The sequence below is a fragment of the Lontra canadensis genome, unplaced genomic scaffold (genome assembly GCF_010015895.1).
Source record: "Lontra canadensis isolate GAN:19392208 unplaced genomic scaffold, GSC_riverotter_1.0 scaffold120, whole genome shotgun sequence".
NCBI lineage: Eukaryota > Metazoa > Chordata > Mammalia > Carnivora > Mustelidae > Lontra > Lontra canadensis.
The window spans coordinates 1,455,762-1,482,771 of record NW_022631114.1 but is presented as its reverse complement, the minus strand read 5'-3'; the positions used below and the strand labels follow the sequence as shown (position 1 = coordinate 1,482,771).

Here is a 27,010-nt window from a genome sequence, read left to right as displayed (position 1 = left end):
TTTGCTTTACAACTGTGCTATCACAGGATATCAGTAGGGCAGTAAACATTAAAATTCTTAGACACTGGTTTGACGTAAATTGTTTATCATTTACGACTGGAACCTAGATTTTTATAATCAATATTCATCTGGTGAGTTGGTTTAGAGCAATTTCTCCCTCTGGTTCACGAGGGTTGGAAAACAGTGACGAGATTTACCAGGCCAGGGTGACGATTTTCAGTCCAAACCCTCCCCAGCCCTCAGGCCCTCCCACAAGGTGAAACACCCCCATAAAGGAGTGTTGGGGGGCAGGGGAAGCGTTCCCAGACAGGCCGGCAGAGCTGTGCTGGTTTCGTTGTGGCACTTGAAACACATTTGTACGGGGGACTTCCAATCAGTGCGAATTTCGTCATTTTTAAGAATTCATCTTTTCCAAATACTGCTTCACCTCGGCTGCCTTACTGAAGGGATGGTCTCAGGCACAAGCTCTCAAGTATCTCGAGCTTACCAGGCACTGGGTGCTGCCCAGCCTCGATCCGCACTTACTCTTCACAGCAACTTTCGAGGTTGGTATTTTATTCCCATTTTACAGGCAGAGAGAATGAAGCCGGGGTTTGATTGCCTCTGTGAAGCTCCCTTGTCAGAGAGCTGAATCCAGAGCCTCTAATCCTGGAGCCTCAGCATTTATCTTCTCCATCTGTTGCCCAGATGAGCAGTTCTCAAGTGTTTGTTATCAGGCCTGCAAGGAACTCTTGTTTACATGGGTGATAGCTGCTGGTGTTTACTGAGTTAGAAACTTAACATGATACATTTAAAAATGCTGAATAATATAAAAATAACAGACCCATGACATGTTAGCATAGCATTTTTAATGGAAGAAAAGTCTTATTTTAGAAATTTAGAAAGGAGAGTGGCACTGCTTTACACTTTCGAAGCTCACTTTGATGCCAGACTTAAGACCAATGGATGTTCATATCTGCTTCTATATTTAATCTGTTGCTACCTTAGGGTTGCCCAAAGGTCCCTACTTTGAGACCCTCCCCCGCAAGGCTAGGTGATCAGTTCTGTTGGGAAAGAATGGGACTCTGGAGGAGTTGTTCCTACACTAGCATCAGAAGCTCCTCGTGAGCTTTTAAAAAATAAAACTCTCTGTCTCACTTTTGGATGTTCTGATTTAGTTGACCTTGGTTGGGAACAAGCAATGAATTCCCCCCCACCCTGATATTTTACTTATAAAATATTGAAATATGAAATTGAAGGAGCTTGAAGTGAGCACTTACATCCTCACCACCCAGATTCTACCATTTGTGTTTTATCGACTTGCTTTAACACAGATCTAAACCTATCCCTCCATTAATCCATCTGAGCTTTTGATGAAGCAATATATATATATATATATATATTAAAGATTTTTATTTATTTATTTGGCAGAGAGAGACACAATGAGAGAGGGAACGCAAGCCAGGGGAGTGGGAGAGGGAGAAGCAGGCTTCCCGCCGAGCAGGGAGCCGGATGCAGGGCTTGATCCCAGGACCGTAGGATCGTGACCTGAGCTGAAAGCAGATACTTACGGAGCCACTCAGATGCCCCAACAACATATATATATTTAGAAATCTTCTGGATGCCTTAAAAGCAGAGCCAAGTTTGGAAACTGCTATTCAAAGGGCCAGATTTTGGGTTCCTTCTGAGGGTTCTCTGGGTTGATCTATACAAATCCTTCCATGAACCCAGACTGCATCTCAGATCTGGTTCAGTGTCTGATGAAATTGCACAGTTGGTCATAGAAGGCACCAGGTGAGACTGTGGGTAGCTTTTTCTGGGCTTGTGTCTCTGGGGAAGGGAATCTCTTTAAGCATTTGTTCCTTTGACACTGGGTGACGAATAGTGTCATTGTGGTGTCTGAGGTTTGCCCTCTGACTCCACAGTTGAAGCAGCCGTGGGTTCACAGCCCTGACTTTCTGAATAAGGTGATGTGAGGATAAAGTGAGACAGTGTACTGCCGGGGTTGGCACACTTTCCCTATGAAGATCCAGATAATAAATATTTTTGAGTTTGTGGACCATAAGGTCTCTCTTGCAACTGGTCAAGTCTGCTGTTGTAGCCCAAAGCATCTACAGACAGTATGTGAAAATGAATGTGACCGTGTTCCAATAAAACTTTATTTACAAAAATAGGCAGAGAATTTGGCCCATGGGATATAGTTTGCCAACACCTGACCTATGTTAAAGTATTTAGAAAACTGTAAGACACAATCTCAGTGGAAGTTGGTGACTATGCTCATTTTTATATATTGTTTAGGAACACTTTGCTTTAAATATCTCATTTGTGTGTGTGTGAACTCATCGATACTTAACAGTTTTCTACAACTCTCTATCATCTTAAGAACATTATTATTAGTCATTCAGCAATATATAGTGCCGGGTAATCACATATTTGTTCATCTTGCACAGGGGTGAGGGTCTTTTTGATGTGGCTAATTTGCTTGACTGGGGCCAGCCAGCAGTATGAGGAAACAGTCTGCAGCTTTGTTCTCTGTAGGAGTGCTGCCATCTGCGCGCTTTGGCAGGTCCGCTGGTAACTTGGGTTGATAAGTTGAGGGTCAAGGAGGAGGCATGAAGTACTATGTTGCTATTGTAACTGTTTCACTACCGGGTTTCATTACCAGTTGCTTTTCTAAGCTATTGGAAAAAGACCAAATCACACGCCATGTGGGGAAGTATCTTGATTGCATACAGGAATGTTTGAGTCATTACTGGCTCAAGGCGATATGAAGGAGTTTATTTAGTTTCAGGTTTTCTGCAAATGTTGAATCACATAATATCAGGTATATGACTTTCTGTTCACTAATATACTAGCATAGGATACTGTCGAAGACTTCCTCAGTTTGCTTTGCACCTACTTGGTGAAAATACTGAGGGGACACAAATATTGAACTAGATTTGCACACACAATGAAAGGTAAAAAGGTTTCTTGTTAAAACTGAGCGTGGTATGTGTCCATAAAAAGGTTTGTACGGTGGCTTTTCTTTCTGGCACAAGAGCAAGGTGAAGCTCTATATTAGGCAATCACATCTCTATTTTCTTCAGAGAAGTCCGTCTTCTTGTATTCAGCAAGCCAACTCATTCATTCATGCAGCAGCTGTTTATGGACATGTACAGTGGGCCAGGAACCATCCGGGGCTCCTGATGTTCGGTCGTGAGCAAAGCAGAAATGCTTTCCTCCACTCCCAGAAGTTACGTTCCAGTAAGCAGCAAAAATGTTCACCGAGAAATAGTAAGAGATGTAGCATGTTGGAGAGTGGGGAAGTGCTTTAGTAGGAAAACGGAAAGAGTAGGATCAAAGAGGTGAGTCTGTTGAGGTGAGCGGTTGAGGTTTTAAGTGAGATGGGTAAGGATGGCCTTCCAGAAAAGGTGGCTGATCAGGAAAACCTGAAGACGTGAGGGCACGTGTCATCATCAACCGCAAAATCCCCAAAGCAGGAGGCCAGTATGGCAGGAGAGGACAGGAGAACAGTAGGACGGGAGGGGGTGGGGGGTCTTGCAAGACCTTTGACTTTACCGTGACGGTGGAGAGCCTCGGATTGAGGACTGGGATCTGCCTTACTTTCTAGCAGAATGTGCTGGCTGCAGCGTGGACGAGAGATGGAAGGGAAATCAGGGCAGAGGTGAATCTGGGAGTCATCTGTGTCCGGATGGTATTTAAAGCCCTTGAGGTGGGCTGAGATTAGCTGGGGAGTGGGGAGATAGAAAGACCAGAGATCCACAGCCCTAGTCCTGGCGGTCTGCAGTGATTAGAGATCAGGGAGATAGGAGGAACCAGAAAAAGGAGTGGTTAGAAGAGAAAGGGAGCCCCAGGGAGCCGTGGATGCTCTGGAGTCAGGGAAGAACGCGTGTCAGGGAGGAATGATCAACGAGGTCGAATGCCGCAGACGGGCGGGAATTCAAAACAGCTATTCGGTTGTAATTCTCCTTAAAATGGTCTGTGTTTCCTAATACTGTTTCGGGAGTGCAGAGGCGAGTTGGTTTTCTGTCGTAGCCACTGACTTCATGTGAGAAAGCTGGTAACTCATCTTCTTCATACTCCGTTTTCCCCCGTATACTATCTATGTACCCATTCACTTAACAGATACGAACGGCTCGTGTGTAGCATCAGTAAATCAAACACAGTACATTCATTGGGTGCGGATTCTATCCTCCAGTTGCTTATAATTTAATCAGAGAGATGAGAGGAACAGGTAGGGTGAGACATGATGATAGAACTTCAGGGCATTCAAAATGGGAACTTCTAGCTGTGGTCATGCGGGAAGGTACCCAAGGGGAGAAGGTATTTATTGACTCGTGGAATATTGGACCAGGAGGAGAGTGAGGAAGTTGCCTTTTTTTTTTTTTAAAGAGAAGGGGAATTGGAGATTGCACAGGCTAACGGACTTCAAGTGGTCTCCCAGTTAGCACGGCAGTGGGAAGGCGGTGCCGGTGCCCTGACATGCATGCAGGAAGTGGGGTGCCCCCCCCCCCCACCGTGTGGTTTTCATGGAAGGTGGGAGGGGAGAGGGTTCTACGCAGCGAACGCCGGGATACAATGTTGTGTTTTCCAGAGGTGGCCAGCAATACACAGAATTGTTAAGATGCAGGCTTCATCGTAGAGGATGCAGCATCTGGAAGGTCATTTCCAGTGAGGTCCAGAAGGGGCTTGAAGGCCAGGGAGAAAGTTTGCGTTTGCCTCCATAGACTGGAGAGAGTGAGTAGAGTGCAGGTTGGGGGAGACAGGTGGTACCAGTGAAGGACAGATGGGAAGTACTGATGCCAAATGTGGTGGCGAGCACCTAGTGCTTATCCCCTGCAGGCACTCGTTTTCAGACTTGAAATTCTCAGAGCAACCTCCCTTTAGCTGAGAAAATTATCTTCATTAATACTATATTCTTCCACATTTTGCTTTTCCTCAAACCCATTTGCTTCCTTACTCCTTTTTTTTTTTTATAATATATTCTTAGTTAAAGATTAATTGAAACTAACCCATTTGCCTCACATGGAATTTGGACGCAGCAATCCCATAAATGTTGAGAAAATAGAACGGATACAGCGTGATCGCTTTTAAAAAAATATATACATTATATGTATAATTCTGAAAATAGCAGTGTGGAACTTCAAAGGAGCCGGAGAAACCATGTGCCTCATGGTTGAATAAGTAGAGTTAAGTACAAGGTTGTAAAGGCTGATTGTTCGAGAACAGGGCTAACAAGGGTCAAAAATCTTCACTGAAGTCTCACAAAAGGGGGCTCCAACACCCGTCGCTAGGTTACCCACAAGAATTTTACCATTTCTGTGGCCAAAAAAGTTTATGTGCCTGGTCTGTACATTATACCTTCTGGTGGCGGGCCGGTGTGCTGGGGCCCTTCCTGGGGCACAGCAGGAAGCGGAAATTGGCTGCCAACCCGGAGTCCCCAGGCTGAAACCTGGCCAGGTGCCTGAAGCTACCTGTCGGGATACTGGCTATTTTTGGTTTCGGTCACTTTGCCCAAAAGATAAGGAATTTCAGGAATTCTGCCGAACACCTCTGTAATAGAATCTGAAACAATGGGCCTTTCATGGAACTCTAAACGCTTGGCAATCACAGTGTTATTTTAACTTGTTTTCTGTGCAAAGTGTGGAGGCACTTAGCTCCCGTGGAAATCTGGACTGGGGTGGGCGTGGGGGGAGGGACGCCCGGAAACCATCGATAAAAAGGCTGCTCATAGCACGTTGTGCCCTGACATTTATTTAGAAAGTGATCAGTTTTAAATGTTTTGTTGTTAGTTCTCACTTTTATCTCTGTTTTCACTTATCTGGGGGCATTCTTGGGCTTTGCCTCTCAAGGCTGCCAGGCCTTCCTGGGGCCTGGGGAGGGACAGTCAGATTTTTATGCCTGTTTTAATCAGTGCTTCCTCAAGCCCCCCTAGGTGGATGTTTGTAAGAGTGAAGGACACACGCGAAAATGTCTTGGAAAAGGTTGATAGAACTACAGGCCATTTTGATCATTGATTTGGGGTTCTTTTTGGTGGTAAAAATAACCGTTGCTTAAAAGTGAAATTAGCAGTGTTATAAGTGGGAAAATGTCACACTGCGATTATTTGATTATTTGATTTTTTTGTTCGTTTCTGTGGCTTAAGTACTTAAAAGGGTTTTCAAGGACTAGATATTTTGCTTTTCTTGATATAAGAGTAAGGACTGAGAAAGAAATATGCCCTAAGCTGATGTGGAAGGAAGGGAAGTTCAAAATTAATCTTTTAAGCAATCTGCAAAATGAAATACCGGGTCCTTTTGCTCCTTTCCTACAACCAGTGGCGTTCTCAGTTTTGCAGAAGGCTGGGGAAGCCGTCTGCCCATGGGGTCTGGAACCTGGCTCTGAGTTGTAGCCACGCGCTTTGGATCACATATCCAGACTGTAAGCTGGAGATGACGATCCCCACCTCACAGAACTGTTTGAGGGTGAAATGCGATGTCCAGTGTGTGAAACGACTACCGTAGAAGAGGACCAGTAAGTGGGAGGCAGTGTTCTCTGTGTGGGCACTGGTGGCAATTATCACTATTGTCCACGCTTCCATGGAGCAGTCAATGTAGAGGGGCACAGGGGAAACCTGTAAAGTGCAGCTCCTAGGAATAGGTAGCTTTGTATATGATTTAGGGCAATAAGTCTTATACAAAAAGATAACAGACAGAACAACATAATACGTGGGTGATGACTGACCGGGAAGATAAAATAGTCACTATTTTGTAGGCTGCCCCACAAGGTTTTCCCAAGGCAGCCGGGCTTTGAGAATAGGTACAGTATAGATGCGCAAAAAGCACAAGAGTCTGTTCCAAACGGAAGTGAGTCTCCCCACCAGCCCCCCTCCATCCTTCTCTTTATAGTATAGTGTTGAGATTACAAGCAGGAGAAACAGTAGAATTTTGGCCTTGCTGCTTCCCAACTGTGTAACCATGGGCAGGCACATAAACCATCTTAAAGCTGAACTGTCATCTACGTAACGGATGTAAAAGTAGAGCGGGGGGCCTTGCTCTCTAAATCCCACAGTTAAAACGTCAGTTGGGGAAAGAAATGTTACAACACAGCATTAATCATTCAGTATTGGCAACCTGTGCCAGTCCCCACTCAAACACCTCTTCCTGTTGAAATCTAGTGTTGGCTCTCTCCAGTTGCATTAACTCTTTGACTTTTATGACCATTTAATAGTATAAATATTTGACGATATGATGCAAACACAATACGAATCCATTGCAGAGTGAAATTTCAAGTCTTGGGAAAGATAAGAGGATTCCCTGAAGTCCATGAAAGTGATTTGGAAAGATGCATTACTAATAACACTTTAAACGTATTGATAAAGGGGGTGTGTGCGTGTACGTGTGTGCGCCTGAGTGTGTGCTCGGCACAAAACACTCTTTCAAACACTGTTATATATTCATCTCTTGCTCCCTACAACCTCGCTATCATGATTCCTGCGACAGGCAAAGAAACAGAAGCGGGGAATCTGAACCAAGCAGTGTGGCCGAGCAGTGCACGTCCTTCCTCACCACCCCGCAGTCCCTCCACGGGGATCAGGTGATGATCTTGCAACGATAGGAAATCAGAACAGAACAGGCACCTGAATGGAGAGAGATTTCCAACAGATACAGAAAGCTCTCCTGAGAACCTGATAAAAGCCACCCTCCGAGCAATGCCACGGTGGTCAGGAGTGTGTGTCTCTGGGGTCAGACTGCTTCGAGAGTGTCGCTGCTCCTCAGCGGTGACCTTGGACGCTTACGCAACACCTGTGTCTCGGCTCCCTTATCTGTGAAGCACAGAATAGTAAATAGTAAATACCTTTTGTACTGCGGTGTGGATTTCATGATTGAAATCGCTGTAAGTGCATTTGACACACAGAATGAATGTACTTGGTAAATGCTCGTTATTCTTATAACTAACATCTGGGAGAATGGTCCTCTTTAGGATCATGTTCCAAAAATCAAAAAAGGAGAAGGTCTTATGCCTTGCTTCAGTTTTGTTTGGATAATTTATTCTAAAGGACATCCCCTGTGTGTTTTGTTTTCATCCTTCCAAGAGTTAGCACATGGTTACAACAATGACGTAAACATCCTTTCTTTAAAAAACCAAACGATGAAAAAGACTTACTTTCATTTTATTTTTCAAGATAAAACCTGAATAACAATATCCCGTTTGCCTTGTTTACAATGAAATTTGGATTACTGTTTCAGTGGATTCATTCTGTGGCTTTATTTTTTTTGGTACTGATTGTCTTCAGATAATGAAGGCCCATCCCTTGGGATTTTTATGATTGAATGAAATCATGGATGTGTGCAAGGCATACAGGAAAACTCTGCACTTGTTAGCAACTCTCTTATTATATTTGTTGTCATTTGTATTAGGTGGGACTAGCATGAGCACAGGGCAAGTATAAGAATGTGCGTGTTGGGTGCCTGAGTGGCTCAGTGGGTCAAAGCCTCTACTTTCCGCTCAGGTCGTGATCCTAGGGTCCTGGGATCGAGCCCCACATCAGGCTCTCTGCTTTCCAGGGAGCCTGCTTCCCCCTCTCTCTCTGCCTGCCTCTCTGCCTACTTGTGATCTCTGTCTGTCAAATAAATAAATAAAATCTTTAAAAAAAAAAAAAAGAATGTGCATGTTGTGTTCGTTTGAGAGCCTTCAGCTCCTGCTCTGAATAAGATGAGACACGGAGTGGACAGGTGACTACGAATGAGAATTGAACATGTCTGTCCCCATCGTCCTCCCATCCATACCAGCTTCCTCTCTCTCTCTCTCTCAATCTCTCTTATACACTCACTCTCTCAGAGCTAACTGTCTGGTGGAGAAGTCAGAGTGACTTTGGCGGGGACTGTGGTGGGAGTTCTGCTACCAGAAGTGGCTCTCGAGGGGTCTGTATTTTGTCAGGAGGCTGGGGAGTGAGGAAAACTACTGTCCAGATGACATTTCTCTAAAGTTTCTGCTTCCTGCTATATTTTGAGCTTTAGTAAAGCAATCCTAGCTCATAAAATACTTTATGAGTTAAAAATCTCTAAACATTTTGCAAGTTTACTCTAAGATCCTATTTAATAATAATTATGGTGACGAGTCACCTGCCTGTGATACTCTTGAATACCTTTGGTAGAAAAAGCTCTGCACTGGGTGTCACACACAGCTAAGAACTGATGATGTACTATATGCCGGCTAACTGAATGTAATAAAAAAAGAAAATGAAAGGGCTCTGCATTTAAATCAGGAACTAATTTATAGGAAGAAAACAATGTATTCTTACCAGGGAAACTCTCACAGACTTCTGACCCTATCCGTGATGCCTCAGTAATGTTTCTTGCCCCTAGAAATCATTTACTTTCTCTCAAGAGAAGCATTCATAGAGTGCTAAGCAATGTTGATTTTTTTTTTTTTTAACTTGTAACTGCAGGCACCAGTGACCCAGTAAAGATTATGGCACAGATAATGTAAGGCAAGATGGCAGAACACAAGCCCATTCTCATTTACGCTGCTGACTGAGCTGAAGGTTGTGCCTTCAATATCAAGGAAACAGTGTGACCAGAAAATTTTAACAATATGAAAATAGCCTACCTTTGAATTTTTTTTTTTTTTTTTTTTTTTTTTTAGTTTTGCTGCTTGAGAAGATAGAGCACGATGATTTCTGCAATAAAACGTTGAAGATTACAGATTTTGGGCTGGCGAGAGAATGGCACAGGACGACCAAGATGAGTGCAGCAGGCACCTATGCCTGGATGGCGCCGGAAGTCATCAAGTCTTCCCTGTTTTCTAAGGGAAGTGACATCTGGAGGTAAGCACCCCACTTTTCGCTCTTGTAGACGGCTGCAGGAACTGGTTGCCTCACTCCCTGTAGATGAGTCCCAGAGTTTTCAGGAATCGGGCGGAACAGAGGATACAGGCCTTTTTTTCTGTACGTTCATTGGAGAGATCTTCTCTCAAAATCTGTTTCTTTCTTTTTTTTTAATGGTGATTGTATTTCAATAAATATTTTTTTATTATTTGTTCATTTATTTTGATTTCAGGAGTAGAATTGAGGGATTCATCACTTACCTGTAACACCCAGTGCTCATCACAAGTGCCCTCCTTAATGCCCATCACCCATCGAGCCCCTCCCCCACCCACCTCCCTCTGTCAACCCTCAGTTTGTCTTCTATCCTCAAGAGTCTCTTATGGTGCCTGGGAGGCTCAGTCGTTAAGGGTCTGCCCTTGCCTCTGGTCATGATCCTAGAGTCCTGGGATCGAGCCCCACATCGGGCTCCCGGCTTAGTGGGAAACCTGCTTCTCCCTTTCTCTCTGCCTCTCCCCCGGCTTGTAGTCTCTCACTCTCTCTCTCTCTCTCTCTCTGTGTCAAATAAATAAATAAAACCTTTTTTTTTTTTTAAGGGATCTCGTATGGTTTGCTTACCCCCTCTCTCATTTTTTTCTTTTTCCCATATCTTCGTCTATTTTGTTTCCTAAATTCTACATATGACTGAAATCATATGGCACTTTTCTTTCTCTGACTTATTTCTCTTAGCATAGCTCCATCCACCTCATTGCAAAGGGCAAGATTTCATTTTTTGAAGGCTGAGTAATATTGCACTGTATACATACACTGCATCTTTATCCATTCATCAGCTGATGGGCACTTGGGCTCTTTCCACAGCTTGGCTTCGTTGATAATGTGGCTGTAAACATTGGGGTACATGTACCCCTTTGAATCTGTATTTTTGTATCCTTTAGGGAAATACCCAGTAGTACAATTGCTGGATCATAGGTTAGTTATATTTTTAACTTTTTGAGGAACCTCCATACTGTTTTTCAGAGTGGCTGCACCAGCTTGCATTCCCACCAGCAGTGTAAGAGTTTCCCCTTTTTCCACAGCCTCGCCAATACCTGTTGTTTCCTGTGTTAGTAATTTTCTCCCTTCTGACAGGTGTGAGGTGGTATCTCATTGTGATTTTTGATCTGTGTTTCCCTGATGATGAATGATGTTGGCCATCTTTTCATGTGTCTGTTGGCCCTCTGGATGTCTTCTTTGGAAAAATGACTATTCATCTCTTCTGCCCATTTCATTTCTTAATTGGATTTTTTTTGGGGGGGGGCGTTGAGTTTGATAAATTCTTTATAGTTTTGGACATTAACCCTTTATCAGATTTGTCATTTGCAAGTATCTCCTCCCATTCCATAGGCTGCCTTTTAGTTGCATTGATTATTCCCAAATCTGTTTATTTCTGTTTTACAAGTTCAATTGTCCGATTTTCAGTAAAAGCAGCTAATTGGAAGAGGGGAGAGGGTTGCTAAGTTGGTAAAAGTTGGCAGCTGAAAACAAAATAGGTGTTAGGAAGAAAAAAAGGCATGAAATTCCGTGGAAAGGAGTAGAAACTACTGAGGTCTAGAGCCACCTGGTTGTGGAGCCAAGCATCCCCACCCACCTGGAGAATGCATTAATCCAGTAAAGCACATTGGAGCCCTGGGGTGTCAGGATGCAAATGGTGGGAAGACCTCCCCTCCCCCCCTTCTGAATTGCACACTTCTTTGCTTTAGAATCTCCTGTTATAACATTCACATAAAAATGATTTCATTCAAGAGAGGTTACGGTTCTCTGCGCAGCGGACTGGTGGACTAGCATACGGACTAGGACGTTAACTAGCGTGTTCACTGATCGTTTCGTGCCCTTCTTCCTCCTTCATGGTTAATACAGCACAAAGTAACTTAGAGTCGTCGCTGAATTTTCACAGTATCTCCTGAGATGACTGCACTTCCGCAGAGCAGGTAACCAAGGCACGGGGACATTAGGACCTTTCCTCAGGGTTATAAAGCTAGTAAGTAGCTATACTCAGCATCTCAGGCCTGGGAGCCAGGTTCCTGCAAGCACAGCCCTTCCGTAGTCGCAGGCTGTCTGAGTTCTTCGGAGACAGCCTTATTTATATCGTATCCTGCCCAGGTTCAGAGAACAAAAGAAAATGCATTACATTCTGCAAATAGTCCCATCAAAATAGTTCTATTTTTTCCATGTTTTTTTTCTCCATATGGGTTGTTAACATAAGCCCTCTGCTCTCTAGAAACATGACCTGTCTTGAGTTATTCGTTTGCTGAAACTCCCAAGAAGCAAAGTTATGCTGTTGTTATTATTTTAGTTTTGTTATGTGCTAATGAGAAGAGCAAGGAAGTGGCTTTGAATTTAGACAGTTTTCAGTTATCTGCAGGAGTTTTATATCTCCTGCTCTGAGGTGATTTTTGTTAATTGATCTATGAGTTACATTTATTTATTCTCGCAATTAAAGTGTCTCTGCTAAGGCACCATAACGTAGATAACTTTTAAGAACCTAAACTGGTAATTACCTTTGGAAAATACTGGTTTCAACTTAATTGTTAATAGTTATAGCGTTATATAATTTAAAAGCACTGTATTATATATTCTCTCTTTTTTCAATGTAACACAGTGCTTTGAGATGGTAGAGTAGACATCGCTATTACTGAATAGATCACCTACTTCACAATCAGCTGTTAAGGCCTTTGTGAGTGGAAATGTAGCTAGTAAGTAGTGATCCTTCCCTTCCCTCCCCTCCTCTTTTCTCCTTTCTTTTCCTTTCCTTTCCTTTCCTTTGCAAGATTTATTTACTTGAGAGAGTATGTGAGCACGGGGTAGGGAGGAACAGAGGCAGAGGGAGAGAGAAAATCAAGCAAACTGTGTGCTGAGTCTAGAGCCTGACATGGGACTCGAACTCATGACCCTGAAATAATGACCTGAGCCGAAACCAAGGTCAAGTCTTGAGCTTCCAGATCCAGCTGTCTTTCGGCTGTCTTACCAGGTGCCCTGGTACTCCACCTGCTCAGGGAAGGAGCCGGACTGAGGGCCCTCGGGACTCATACACCTTCACTCAGAGCTGGTAGAACATCATCGGGAGGATCCCCAGACCCCACTGACTGGGCACATTATGTCATTTCTACATTTTTATTCTGAACGTCTTCAGTAGATAGTCTAGATTCCCACTGGCTCTAATGGCGAGGTCTTTAAATGAGCGGCTGTCAGGTCTGGGGTGGCCTGAACCTGGAGTCTGGAGAGCTTCCAGCTCTTTCCAGACCAGGTCTTCAGAGACAGCTTGTCCTATTATAGCCAAGATGCTCCGAGTATCCACATCCCTTTAGATCAGGAGGTAATCAAAGGAGACTCAGACATCAATTCCATAGCCAAATTTCAATGCTTTTTTTTGGCGTTATTTTGAGCTGTTCTGCCTTTCCTTTAGGCGTATTTTACTGCCTTCTGTCTGCTCTCTTTAAAACGATGCTTTAATGTTCTATGTAAGCAACAAACATAAGAAATGAGAATCAAGTTACTACTCTAAATTTCAAACTTTTAAAAAACTTAAATCTAATGATGTTTTCAAAAATTAGAAAAGTAAATCGGACTGTACGAATTATGTTAGTAGAAGTAAAGCAAATAAATACGACTGTTGGTTATATGCCTGTGTGTTTCCATTTAAAATCTCATGGGATGTCTGGAGTGAGTGTTATTTTATGTATTAACAAAAGGTAATTTGTACTTTATGTTTTGAAGAGGATAAAGGGAAACTAAGGTAATAATGGATACAAAGTTACAAAGAAGAGGTGTTTTGTCCAACTTGCGGCACAAAGAGGCCCTGCAGATTTATTTGTCAGTAACTATTCAGCAATATTGTGGATAGTTTTACTTCCTGTCATGAATGCATAACTGACTTCTGGGAAGGTGTGTACATACGTGGGTTTGGGAGGTTCGCTGAAAGGGGTTCGCCCCCCTCCCATCTTGGGGTAAGTGACACTTAAGGGTTTTGTTGGAAGAGAAGATTCTTAATCAGAGCTGGATGAGGGCTCTGATGCATTTATCCCACCACTTAGTTTGTAAGGAACAGACATCATTTAACCCATGTGACTTTATGGCAATTTTACTTTGCAGCTATGGAGTCCTGCTGTGGGAGCTGCTCACAGGAGAAGTCCCCTACCGTGGCATCGACGGGCTCGCCGTGGCCTATGGGGTGGCCGTCAATAAGCTTACTTTGCCCATTCCATCCACCTGCCCGGAGCCGTTTGCCAAGCTCATGAAAGGTATTTGTGCACCTCAGTTTCTGTGTGTCTGTGGAGGCAACGGAACTCACTCAGGAGAACATCTGTCTATTTTTTTTAAGGGCTTTTTTTTTTTTTTTTAAGATTTTATTTATTTATTTGACACAGAGAGAGAGAGAGAGAGATCACAGGTAGGCAGAGAGGCAGGCAGGGAGAGAGAGGGGGAAGCAGGCTCCCTGGATCCCAGGACCCTGAGATCATGACCTGAGCTGAAGGCAGAGGCTTAATCCACTCAGCTACCCAGGTACCCTGTCTGTCTATTTTTTAAGCGAAAGAGTAATTTCTAGGATTCTAGGGTTGCCTGGATGGCTCGGTCTTTGGGTGTCTGCCTTCTGCTTAGGTCATGATCCCGGGGTCCTGGGATCGAGCCCCAGATCAGGCTCCCTGATTAGTGGAGAGCCTGCTTCTCCCTCTCCAACTCCCCCTGCTTGTGTTCCCTCTCTTGCTGTGTCCCCCCTCTCTCTCTGTTAAATAAATAAATGAAATGAAAAAAAGTAATTTCTAGGATTCTAATATACAGATGCTTGTAAGCAAGATACTGTTTTATGAATTAGGAACCTTTTCTTCACTCTAAGATGTCAGGTAAAGTACTGAGGGATTAAGTTACTTTTTAAAAACCCATCTAGTTGTATCAGTGACTGGATTATGTACAAAATTCGGACAATTGGTAATGAAGTTTTCACCAAGTACAACAGTAGCACTCAAAGACAGAGCTTAGTTGGTTCCATTCTGCTATTTTAAATTCTACCTCATGATCAAAAATGTTTTATGATCCTAACCAGCATGGTTTTGCCATGACCTTATCTATTTCATTCTTGTCTTTTAAAAATTAACTGACTCCTTTTGCAAGCAGCTAATTACCTTCCTTCATTATTAGGCCATTTCTTAGAACCTCTCTTGTGATTATAACCTTTTAGAAACTTTAATTTTCTTGGGTCAAGTTCTAGAACTCTGTACCTGTACATCCCCTGGCTAGAGCAGCCTAGGCTCCTGAAACAGAGTTCACTGTAAGGCACGAACGGCCCACACCCACATATTAACGTCCTAGAAGATAAACAACAGGAGCCTTATCTAATAGTAAATATTATGCATGCCACCGACCTGGTCACTGTGTAGAATAAAACTTCCAAAACCATTATCAGTTGACTTTTAAAATCTCCAGCAGACACCATCAGCTTGGGCTGATAATCCAAACTATGCTGAGAAATGGAATTAATGTGGTTCTTGTTGATTTTAGAGTGCTGGCAACAAGACCCCCACATTCGTCCTTCATTTGCCTTAATTCTTGAACAACTGACAGCTATTGAAGGGATGGTTATGACTGAAATGCCTCAAGAATCTTTTCATTCCATGCAAGATGACTGGAAGCTGGAAATTCAACAAATGTTCGATGAACTGAGAACAAAGGAGAAGGTGAGCAATCTGTCGTTGCGTAATGTACCCACATTTGTGAAGATTATGGAAAACATTTTATTAGGGGAATTTTTAAAAAGTAAAACAAATTTTTAAAAAGAAGAGAATAGCATACTAAGCCCTTTGGATAAATTAACCAACTTCAGTAATTGTCAATATTTTGTCATTTTGTTCATCTTTTTTTCCCATTATCATTGTTTTTTAAAAATGGGGTACCTTAAATTAAATCCTCGACTCATGTCATTTTACCTTTAAGTCCTCAATATGCATCTCTAACCGGTAAGAATTTTAGAAATAACTTTTTTGCCATTATTACCTTAAAAAGCAATTGCAATTCTTGGTATCATATAATATTCTATATTCAATAGTCACATTTTGTCTGAAAGGTGTCTTTTTGTATGGTTACTCACATAACACAGCTTAAAAAAAAATGAAAGGTGTCTTTTTACAGTTTTTGGTTAAAGCCTTTTTTTATGCTAGCCCTCCTCCTTCCCAACCCCCCTCCCCCACACCCAACCTTTTATCTCCAAAGCATTGCTTTGTCAGAGTAACTGGGAGAATGTGTAATTTTTGAACTTTTATTTATTTTTTTTTAAAGATTTTATTTATTTATTTGACAGAGAGAGATCACAAGTAGACGGAGAGGCAGGCAGAGAGAGAGAGAGAGAGGGAAGCAGGCTCCCTGCTGAGCAGAGAGCCCTATGCGGGACTCGATCCCAGGAACCTGAGATCATGACCTGAGCCGAAGGCAGCGGCCTAACCCACTGAGCCACCCAGGCGCCCAATTTTTGAACTTTTAATATGATGAGTTAAGGTCTGGTTGGTTTGTATATTTTAAGAAGCAGCACAAAATAAACATACATGTTAAACATGGCAAGGCTGCCACCATGTGCAGTGACACGTGAGATGGGAGGGCACACGGGATCAGAAGGCAGATGGTTGGGGAGTGAGTTCAGGTCTCATGGTCCCCCCGGTGATGGACCAGGCTCACAGTCCTGAAGGACCCCGCCGTCACGGACGGCCCGGCTCTGTGCTACAGCGGCAGTCCTCACTTTTTTAAAGACACCTTTGTAGCACTTGAGTGTTTCGATGAATCAAGGTTTATTCTGCTCGAGTGTGTAATTGTTCAACAGGTTAAATTCTGTTGTATGTGCAGTCAGTGTCCGGACAAAGTCCAACATTGCAGGCTCTCGATAACCTTTATGAAGCCGTGTCATTGTCCAGGGAGGAATTTTTATGCCTCATACATTTGTGATTCTAAAATGGTAGAATTCTCTTGAAGAAGGCGGTAGTGCTTTGCTCAATAGAGTCCACCTGCCCATTCCTGTTTACCCCACGGTAAAGCTACTTGGCCTTCTGTAGCGGGGCTGTGTTACATCTCTAGACTTTTACATCTCAAAGGTCTGCAGTCAGCCCAAGTGCAAAGGTCAGGGCAGGAGCGAGACTAGCAAGTTGTGGTGTGAGTATATGTGCGTAAGCCTTTCTTGAGTTAGAGAAACTATCGCCACACGACTGTGGCGATACCAAGACAACGTAGGCCCACATTCTGCTCTCGAGCAGCCGACGTCTACCATTGTCTTGCTGAACTGGGAATTTATACAAGGCTTGTCGTAGGTATTCCCCAAGGTGCAACTTGTTTTCTTAAAAATACATGTAATGTAAAAATGTGTCTATGGGGACGTTGGTCTCAATTTCAAGGTTACATTTTGTTATTGTTTTGTTTTCCCCAGCAAATGTTTTGACTGTGCACTGTGGGCTGGGAGCAGTGTTAGAGTCCTGGGGTACAAAGAGGGATATGACGGTCTGTATCCTTGAGGTCCTTAGAAGGCCAAGCTAGGGATTTGGGATCTCACTGACAAGTTTTTAAGAGGGGCCGGCTACGTATCTTGGCATCCCTTTCCCAAGAGACACTGAAGTCAGAACCTACTCTTCAAATTTAAATTAAATTAAATTAAAAAAATAAAAAATAAAATAAAATAAATAAAAATAAAATAAAATAATTAAATTTTTTTAAATAATGGGATTGCTTTTCTCATAGCTATCCAGACTAGAGTTCTTGGAAGATGTTTCTGGTGGTCTCCTATGTGACAGAGCCCATCAGTGGGAATCCCTGCCCTCGTCCCGGTGGTCCTCACTCGCCACCTCCCCACTGCTCCCCTCACCACCACTTCCGGTGCAGATCTGAGCATCCTTCTTCAATGGCCAGTCCCTTTCCTTATGAATTTCCTTTGTCCTGACAGATTTAGGACACTTTGTCACAATCATACTGAATTAATTTTGGTTCCTCTGGCGCCATGCTCTTGACCTTAGGTCTTGGTGTAAATTCTCTTCTCTGTCCAGAAGACTGTCCCCTCCCTCACTTTTGGTCCCACCCCATGGGTGCCGGCTCCTTGACAGTTAGTGCTGCCCAGCTCTGTTCTCTTACCGGGACTCACTGGATGGACTGTGTCCCGGCATCCCACACCTCCCTCGTCAGGGCTGTGCTGAGTCCTGCCGGATTACCGTTCGCATGCTTCATTGTCCTTGGTTTGCCTTTTCTGCTCGGCAGTCAGTTCGTCTGCTGTGCTCTCCTGTTCTTGCTTATTTCCATCCACAGCACTGAACAAAGTACAGTGTACCAAGGCAGATAGGAGGTAAATTAACCTGCGTAATATTTTTTAATATGCTCCTATTATCCTTATCACATTATTCCTGTAAAAGGGAATTTAAAAGGTGTATTCTAAGCCTGTTCTGAGTCTTGTGCCATCGAAGCGGTGTACAACTCTGCTGTCTGACTTCTGCTCGTATGTTCTTGAGAGAGTCCCACACACATGCACAGGGAAATTTTTGTTGTTCACGTCAGCGTGGTTTGTGAGAACGAAAACCTGGGAACAGCCTCCGTATCCCTAACAGCGAAGAGACACCCCAACCGCTGTGTATTGATTCAGTGGAAATCTGCAAACTAGTTAAAACCAATGAATTCTAGCTGCATGTTTCAACGTGGAGAAATCTCACGGAGCGGAAAAAGCAAGTTGCGGAAAAATAGTTACATTAGACGCCATTTACGTACGTTTACAAAACACCACCACTCAGATGTACAAAAAGACTGAAGATACAGATAAGGGAAGGACAGAAAGCAGCTGAGGCTTAGCAGATCTGCAGGGGGGAAGGGAGAAGATTAGAGTCCCCGCGTGTCAGCCTGCAGCAGACCTGAGATGGATCAGCTTAAAAACTTAGCATCTGGTGGGGCGCCTGGGTGGCTCAGTGGGTTAAAGCCTCTGCCTTCGGCTCAGGTCATGATTCCGGGGTCCTGGGATTCAGCCCCGCATCAGGCTCTCTTGCTCAGTGGGGACCCTGCTTCCCTTCCTCTCTCTGCCTGCCTCTCTGCCTACTTGTGATCTCTGTCAAATAAATAAAATCTTTAAAAAACAAATAAACAAAAAACTTAGCATCTCTTAAATATTGATGGTGAGTGCATGGTTATTTGCTATTCTAATTGTAGTATATTTTAAATATTTCATGATTTTAAATGATTATAATAAAGACTAAAGAGAAATATGTAAACTGTTAGTCATTTTTTCCCCTAAAGTCATTTTTTTCAAGTAGTAAATGTGTAGGTAATTCAGTCCCTTCTTAGATCTTTCAGTATTTTGTGAGTTTAAAAATATAAAACAGGCAGAGACGCCTGGGTGGCTCAGTTGGTTAAGCGGCTACCTTTGGCTCAGGTCATGGTTCCAGGGTCCTGGAATCGAGTCCCACATCGGGCTCCTTGCTTGGCGGGGAGCCTACTTCTCTCTCTGCCTGCCTCTCCCCTTGCTCTTTCTCTCTCTCTCTCTGAAAAATAAATAAAAATATTTTTAAAAATATAGAAAACAGGCTAATGCAACCTTAGATGGTGGGTTTGATTGTCAGCACTGGGTTTTAAAGAGCCCCACAAGGAAGATGGCCTGGAAAGCAGGGAAGGACCTGGGAACCCATCCAGTGTGGGCAAAGAACAGTAGGGGTACCAAAGGGGGTGGTGCTTTGGGGGGCTACCCTGGAATACTGGAGGAGCTTGAAATGGGGGGACTATGCTTCCTGTTGTTTCAGAGTTTGGAAGTAGGACTTCCCAGGCGAAAGCTCCCAGGATTTAAACGTCTCAGAACCACCAGCTTTCTGACACTTAGAGCCCACAGGGACAGTGGTGGGGCAGACTGTGTTCAGCTTCCTTCCCTCCAGGGATGCAAGCGTCCCAGCCCCAAGGGGATTTCTCAACAGGATTCTAAAAAGTGTGACAGACCCCCGGCCCTTTTGTAAATATACATTTGTAGCAGAGAGCCAAAATCTTAAGCAGTCCAGCAAAGTGGTGACTGGAGCCCGGCAGCTGGCTGGAATCAGGGCTCTACCGTTTGCTGACCCAGGGCTCCCCCGCCCACCATCACGGGAAGGCTGCTGTCTCTCAGGGGTACTGGGAAACTCACAGAGTGCTAGGTGCAGAGTGCTCAGAGCAGTGCCCAGCACTTGGCAAGTGCTGAGGAAAGTGGTGGTTTTAATTTGAACCCACGCAGGTGCCAGCGGCCACACCATTCCCTGGGCCAGACAGGCAGGAAACTGGGCTCCCCTGAGCAATAAAATGCTTGAAAATGACCTGACCGGGTTTCTCGGTAAATCTTGCGTTGAGTCGAAGGATCACTTTCTGTGATATTATTACTACGTTTTTTTTGGAAACTTTAATACATTTTGTTGACTTAGTGTAATAGAGAAAATACTGACTTTTTTTTTCTTTTTACACTTTGTCAAATTGTTCTCGGGAATTCTAAGATTAGATGTTTAAATAGCAAAAATAAAAAAGATTTGGGGCATGGGAGTGGACTTTGAAGAAAAATAGAAGAAATCACAGGATTTACAATTTAGAGGTGATATTATTAATAATGCTGATTTTTATTTATTTCACTTATTTATTTTAAATTGTTGATAATTATTTATGACACTGCAGGGTAGAAGCGTACTCAGTGAGTTAATTGTTACTATGTATGTGGTATAAAAGGCAAGAAGCGTGCTTCAGGAATGCATGTCTGCTCTTTCTCCATTCTGGGGCTTTATAGTAGTTTCTTTATTATTCTTTGGGTACACTTCGGAGCTATCCTCTGGAGGAGCCTTTGCTTTTTCTCTCTATATTCTTTTGGTGCGGTGCCCCTTGAAAATACAGCATTCGTGGCATCTCGTGAGCCTCTGACTTAAAATTAAAGAGAATAGTTAATGCTTTCTTTTTTTCCTCAGAGGTTTCTAACTGCGTCTTTTTAGACAGAGTCAAAGGCACAGCGTACGTGCACTATCTCCCTTTCTCGTTCACTGATTGCTTAAGGTAGGAGGGCGTCAGACTTGGAATTAATGGTCAGTAACTTGGCGGAGCTCTGCGTTACTCAGTAAACTGCAGCCTCCGCACATAGCTGTTCCTCCCTAAATTCCTGGCCTCTTATCTTCATGGGTCCGTCTTTGTGCATTGGGTGGCAGCATGCACCTGTTTTTGAAGTACTATTAGAAGGCATGTCACCATTAATGATTAACATCCACTGCCAGGAATCCGGGTTTGCCATTACTAGAATGGCCCATGCCAAGCAATTAAACAAATATTACTGCCTAGAAATCTCAGCAACCAAAAGAATTTTTGTGAGCGGTTCATAATTTCAGTGTATTCAAAGGGGTTATAAAACCCCAGGCCTTTTTTTTTCTTTTACTTTTGAATGTTTTTTTAAAATTCATTCAGAAGGAAGAGTACTTTGGCTGCTTTCTTTTTGATCTTTTTATTTTTTCTCTTACGAAGTCTTGGGCAAGGGATTTTTTTTTTTTTTTTTTTTTTTTTTTTAATTTGTAAAGCCATTGCCAGGGATTCACATTTTAGCCTGGGGACCTGGAATTAAACATGGTTCCTTCTTTAGGTTTTGTAGGAGTAACACACAAAATGCCTAATTGAATTTACTGCCCTTATCTGTTCCTCATGCCATTTCATTTCACAATAGTTAATTGGATCATTATCAATACCACTGAAAAGTCCTATCTTAAGAAAAGAGCAGATAGGAATGAGTTAGACATTGGAAGTTGACTGGAAAGTATCCTCTGTCCCCAAATAGACGATGGTAAGAGCTCCAGTTTGGACAAACTGGTTGGAGAAGTCCATCAATTAAATAACAGATTCCAGGATTTTTTTCTAATATGAACTATTTCTTTTTTCCTTTTCTTGTAATAAATAGTAATTTATGTCCGGAGTAATGTAATTAAAAAAATACTGGTCTGCTTGTAAATAAGAAGCAGTTGGTACATATCACCAGAAGTGACTTGAATTGCCCAAGTTGGTTTTAAGTAAATTTTTGCTTTTGCAATTTTATGAAGTTTGTTTAGAAAAAAAATAAATTTAAAGAACGTTTCAAAGATGAATTTCAGCCCACTTTGGTCAATTTACAATAAATTCAGGATTAGTTTGATCTGATTAATTTTTTGTTTCGTTTTTTTTAGAGCTCCCTAGTCTCTTCTTGATATTCTGATGTTTATTTGTGGAAGGAGGGTCTTCTGCGTTTTCCTCTATGATAATGGTACCAATGAATAACCTCCAAATATTCTTTGAGCCCATCTGCAAAAAGTCCAAGGGACTAGTGGACTTCAGTCGACCTGTTAGTCCCATGGCTCAGCTCTGGTTTCTCCCAGGCGCTTTGTTTTGTAGTGTCCTTTCATGCGTCAGTGTTCCTGAGGTGGGCTGTGCAAAGTGGGCTGCTTATAAATGTGCGCCATGTCTGCCCGATGCTCTGAGCTCCTGGCCCGAAGCTCCACCTGAGGAGGCGTCTACGGTTTCTAACAAAGATCTTGGTATTAGGATGGTCTACGATTAAATTCTCTGGAGCAGTGTAAATGAAAGTTTGCAAATGCCTTGATTTCTGTGTGAGACCTTGATTTAGTAGCAGGTAACCAAGGAGAGAAAGTAGCTCAGCCCTGAAAAGACCATTTATGTCTCTGGTGAAGGACGGATCATGTTATAGAAATGAAAAAAGAATGGAAGTGTGATTTAAAAACTTCGTAGAGCTCTTGTTTTTACTACTGAATACTTTTTTCCTAAGAGGAACAAAAATGCAGTTGACCCTTGAATGACATGGGTTTGAACTATGGGGGTCCACTTATACATGGCTTTTTCCAATAAATACAGCGCTGTGAATATATTTTCTCTTCATTTCGTTAATAACATTTTCTTTTCTCTAGTTTAGTTTGTTGTAAGAATACACTGTCTGACGCATACAACATACAGAATACATGTTAATAGACTATGTCCTCACTAAGGCTTCAGTAGGCTGTGATTAGTAGTTAAGTTTTTGGGGAGTCAAAAGTTATTTATAGATTTTAGATGGCACGGTGGGGGGAGGGTCAGTGCTCCTAAAACCATGTTGTTCAAGAATTAACTATATGCTTCAATTCATAGATTTTTCTGTAATAAATAATTCTGAAACCCAAACCAAGAGGAAGCTAGACTCTAGTCAGGAGGCACTGGGCAGCGGGATGTTGTGAGCTCATACATGAGATCTGCCTGTAACATGATAGTTTGCATTCACCCACGGGGTCCTAAAAACTTCATTTCCCATTGACTTATTTTAGAGATGCTCATTTTCAATTCTGATGGGCCTCCAGCTGACTTTGAACACATCAGCTTTGTTTTTCCTTTAACCTCGCCTCCATGTTGTTTCAATCTCTGCGCAAATTCTTAAAGACTTTGGGCTTTATTTGGAAAAAGGTTGTTCCCACCTATATTTTGTTGCTCCACGTTAATGTACATTTTGTATGTCAGGTGATTTATAAAGGCCAGAGATGAGAGAGAAATGTTAAAATCAGCTGTAAAAAATCTGTGATGCCTGTCCCAGGGGGACTGGAGGGGCCAGGGGGTGGGCTGAAGGGCAGGAGCCCCTGCTTCTCGCTCACAGCAGGTGTGCTTTCTGCCCAGGAGCTGCGGTCCCGAGAGGAGGAGCTGACCCGAGCCGCGCTCCAGCAGAAGTCCCAGGAGGCGCTGCTCAGGCGGCGGGAGCAGCAGCTCGCGGAGCGGGAGATTGACGTGCTGGAGCGGGAGCTCAACATTTTGATATTCCAGTTAAACCAGGAGAAGCCCAATGTCAAGAAGAGGAAGGGAAAGTTCAGGAGAAGTCGGCTGAAGCTCAAAGATGGCCATCGAATCAGTTTACCTTCAGGTATGATTTTCGTCCTCCTGTTTCGTAAGTTTTGTTTTTTTTTTAAGATTTTTATTTATTTATTTGACAGACAGAGATCACAAGTAGGCAGAGAGAGACACTGAGGAAGCAGGCTCCCCGCTGAGCAGAGAGCCCTATGCGGGGCTCAATCCCAGGACCCTGGGATCATGACCCGAGCTGAAGGCAGAGGGTTTAACCCACTGAGCCACCCAGGCGCCCCTCGTAAGAGTTTTGAATGTCAGCCCTGAAGTCGGCTTTGCTTCTCTAGCACCGGGAAGAGTGGGAGACTGAGATTGCAAAACATTACGTGAAGGGCGCCTGGGGGGCTCTGTCAGTTAAGCATCTGCCTCCTTTGGCTCAGGGGGTGATCCCAGGATCCTGGGATCAAGTCCCGCCTCAGGCTCCCTGCTCAGTGCAGAGTCTGCTTCTCCCTCTGCCCCTCTCCCCTGCTTGTGATCTCTCTCTCTCTCTCTCTCTCTCTTTCAAATAAAGGAATAAAATCTTAAGAGTATAAATTGAAAAAAAAAAAAACACATTACTTGAATAAGTATCTTCACTTGCTTGCTTCAGTTCGTGGTCATAACATAATGACCCAACTCATGGTCACGTTCACGTGAGAAAAGCATCAGTCGTGCCTTACAGCACATTGTGTCCTGAGAAGTTAGCTCTGGGTGTGCTTGGCTGTAAATGGATTCATAGATTTACTCCTTTTGAAATTAAAGGAGAATTCCTTTTTAGTTCATGGCACTGAACCAGCATTGCATGACGTGGTGAAAAATTCCTAAACAACAGAATTACTGCTAGTTCGTCACTCGGTTGCTTCCACAAAGATCTACAATGTCATCAGGTAACTGAGCACTTGGGGCATTGAAGATGCTGTTCACAGCTTCAACAAAATACATCGAGTACTTTAATTGTTTGCCTGTCATCTCTACATTTACTGGTTCATTTTTATACCTCCTGGATTTTAAAACATTATGACTGTTTTAAATGTTGTAATACATTAGAAGAAACTAAACAGAATAAAAAATAGCAAACATAGATCAGTTTGTAAAATTACATTCTTTAATATACATGGTATACTTGATTTAAGGAAAAACCGAATACCCCTCCCCCCACCACCATACTTTGTGATTCTCCTAATACTGGGGAAGAATGGTGACACGGTGTCGTCGGAATGAGAGCTGGCTGCATTTTCATGGAATGTGCACTAAATATCTATTTATCTGTTCTCCTTGTGTCTCCACCTCTCCCTGTATATTACAGAGTCCCTTTAAGGATGCTAATGTTGTCCTAAGCTGTTTGTTAATGGTATGGAAACTGATTTTAAATAGCTGTATCAATAGCTTGGCTTTATATGTAAAGTATGTGTAAATTGTCTTGTAAAATTACTTATTACAAAGTACTGGAAGGCTTGCAAAACAATGTGACCTTCCAGGTTATTGCAGAAACCCTCAGTTGATCGGAAAATCGCTAATACGTGGCCGTCAGTATATAGTATACATTATTGATTATTTGGTTTACTGAAGTGAGGATAGGCTGTGGCTCCTTACTCATTTTATACCTGACCTCGCTAGGGGAGAAAAAATATACTTTTTCAGGTTCTCTTCTGATGTTTGCTTTTTAGCCAAAGGGTAACTTGGGGGACCATGGACTGTGCTATCTTTCTTGAATGTCAGATATAATTTAAAATAGACTATTAAAAAAATAAATAAATAAATAAAAATAAAATAGACTATTTTATTTATGATGAGGCTTCTGCTTTCAAGTGTAGATGATAGAAAAATCCAGAGAAGCACTCCATGTGCATTTCTCGAGTTCTTAGCTATAGCAGCCTTCTATCTTTGTGGTGACTATGTTATCCTGATTACAACTCACTGATTCGGGAGCTGGCCAATAAGAAGTTGATGGAGAATAAATTTGGGAGAAAAAAATTAAATCATTCCATGGATCCTTTCATCTTCAGTGGCCAGATCATTAAAGTACATATCTCAGGATTCCTGAGTTCACTTTCGCTCCTGCTTTTCTTCTCAAATCGTGTTTGACCAATATTCATATTCATTCCAAGGAGATTGAGTGCATTTGACTATTTTTAGATTTATATTATTTATATTTTATATAGTATATATAAATACCTATTTTTAATATTTTATATATTAATATTTTATATATTATATTGTATATTATATACATTTAGATTTCTATTATTCCTGAATTGCACTATTTGGCTTTTCTCTCTCTGAGAAATTTAGTTAAACATTTTTTTACCTTGTGGCACTTAATAAATGATTCCATTTAAAACCATATCCCCAAAAACCTGCTATAATCGGAATCCACCCGAAGGAATGAAATTCAGTTGCTGTTGATTTAGTATGGTATGTACCTCTTCTGGCCACAAGGTGGTGCTACATTGTTGTCACACTGTTACCACCATGGAAACTGTTTTTGTTTAGAATCCCCCAACTCTTTGTACACACACACACACACACACACACACAATTTACTTACACAATGTCCCAAAGCAGGATACATATCCAAAGATTCAAGGAGAAGAATGAACCCTAACAATACTTACTTTTCTCCTTCAGGAATTTGGCTTAGTATAGAAGTAAAAGCAGTTATTCATGCCTTAAGTTCAAGAAAGTTACTGTCTGCTAGAAATTTCCTTGAGTTACCAAATGTTAGTACTATTGAATGGTACACTACTAAGGAAGAAACACTGGCAGTAGGTTGAATGGCAATGACACTTTCCTTTCAGCGTACCAAATCCCTCCGACCCCTTTTGCAGGAATTTTCTCCATGTTCAACTAGCTTAAAAATTTTCTCAGAAACATATTTGAGACTCCTACAGACTGGTTTTTGGTATCTGTGCCTGTGCCTCTTTCATAACCTTGTTATTAAGTGTGAATAGTTATCGCAGCATAATTTTGTCCTTAAGAATCACTGAGGTAACTTTTGTCTTATTGCTGTTTATAGCTATGATGACGTACTGCTAGAAAACTCAATTGTAGTTCCTCGCGCCGGCAATCCTTCATGGAGCCCTGACCAAATAAGGATAGACGCTTATAAAAGGAGAAAACATAATCTAAGACAAGAGTTTTTAAGTTATATTTTATGAATTCTTGGAATCTGTAGGAAGAAAACGTGATCGTGGTAGATATTTTCCTATTGTGACCACTTTCTATCATTCACTCTGCATTATGCTTATCTTAAACCAAAGTTATGTTTTTAGAACATATAAAACAAGGCCAAGAGGCTTTGAAGCCTTCAGAAGTTGGTAGGTTTCTGAAACTATGGTGTTCCAATTTCAACCACTCAGCAATGCCGGAAGCCCGCCC

At 42.4% G+C, this 27,010-nt stretch overlaps 1 protein-coding gene across 1 annotated transcript in view; it reads left to right on the top strand.

Annotated features, from left to right (window-relative positions):
- MAP3K21 (mitogen-activated protein kinase kinase kinase 21) overlaps positions 1–27,010 on the top strand; it is a 53,380-nt gene that overhangs the window by 6,236 nt on the left and 20,134 nt on the right. The window contains exons 2-5 of the mRNA XM_032841084.1: positions 9,607–9,787; positions 13,913–14,061; positions 15,317–15,492; positions 23,432–23,672. Coding sequence (XP_032696975.1) covers positions 9,607–9,787; positions 13,913–14,061; positions 15,317–15,492; positions 23,432–23,672 — 747 coding nt within the window. The remainder of the gene's footprint in view (positions 1–9,606; positions 9,788–13,912; positions 14,062–15,316; positions 15,493–23,431; positions 23,673–27,010) is intronic.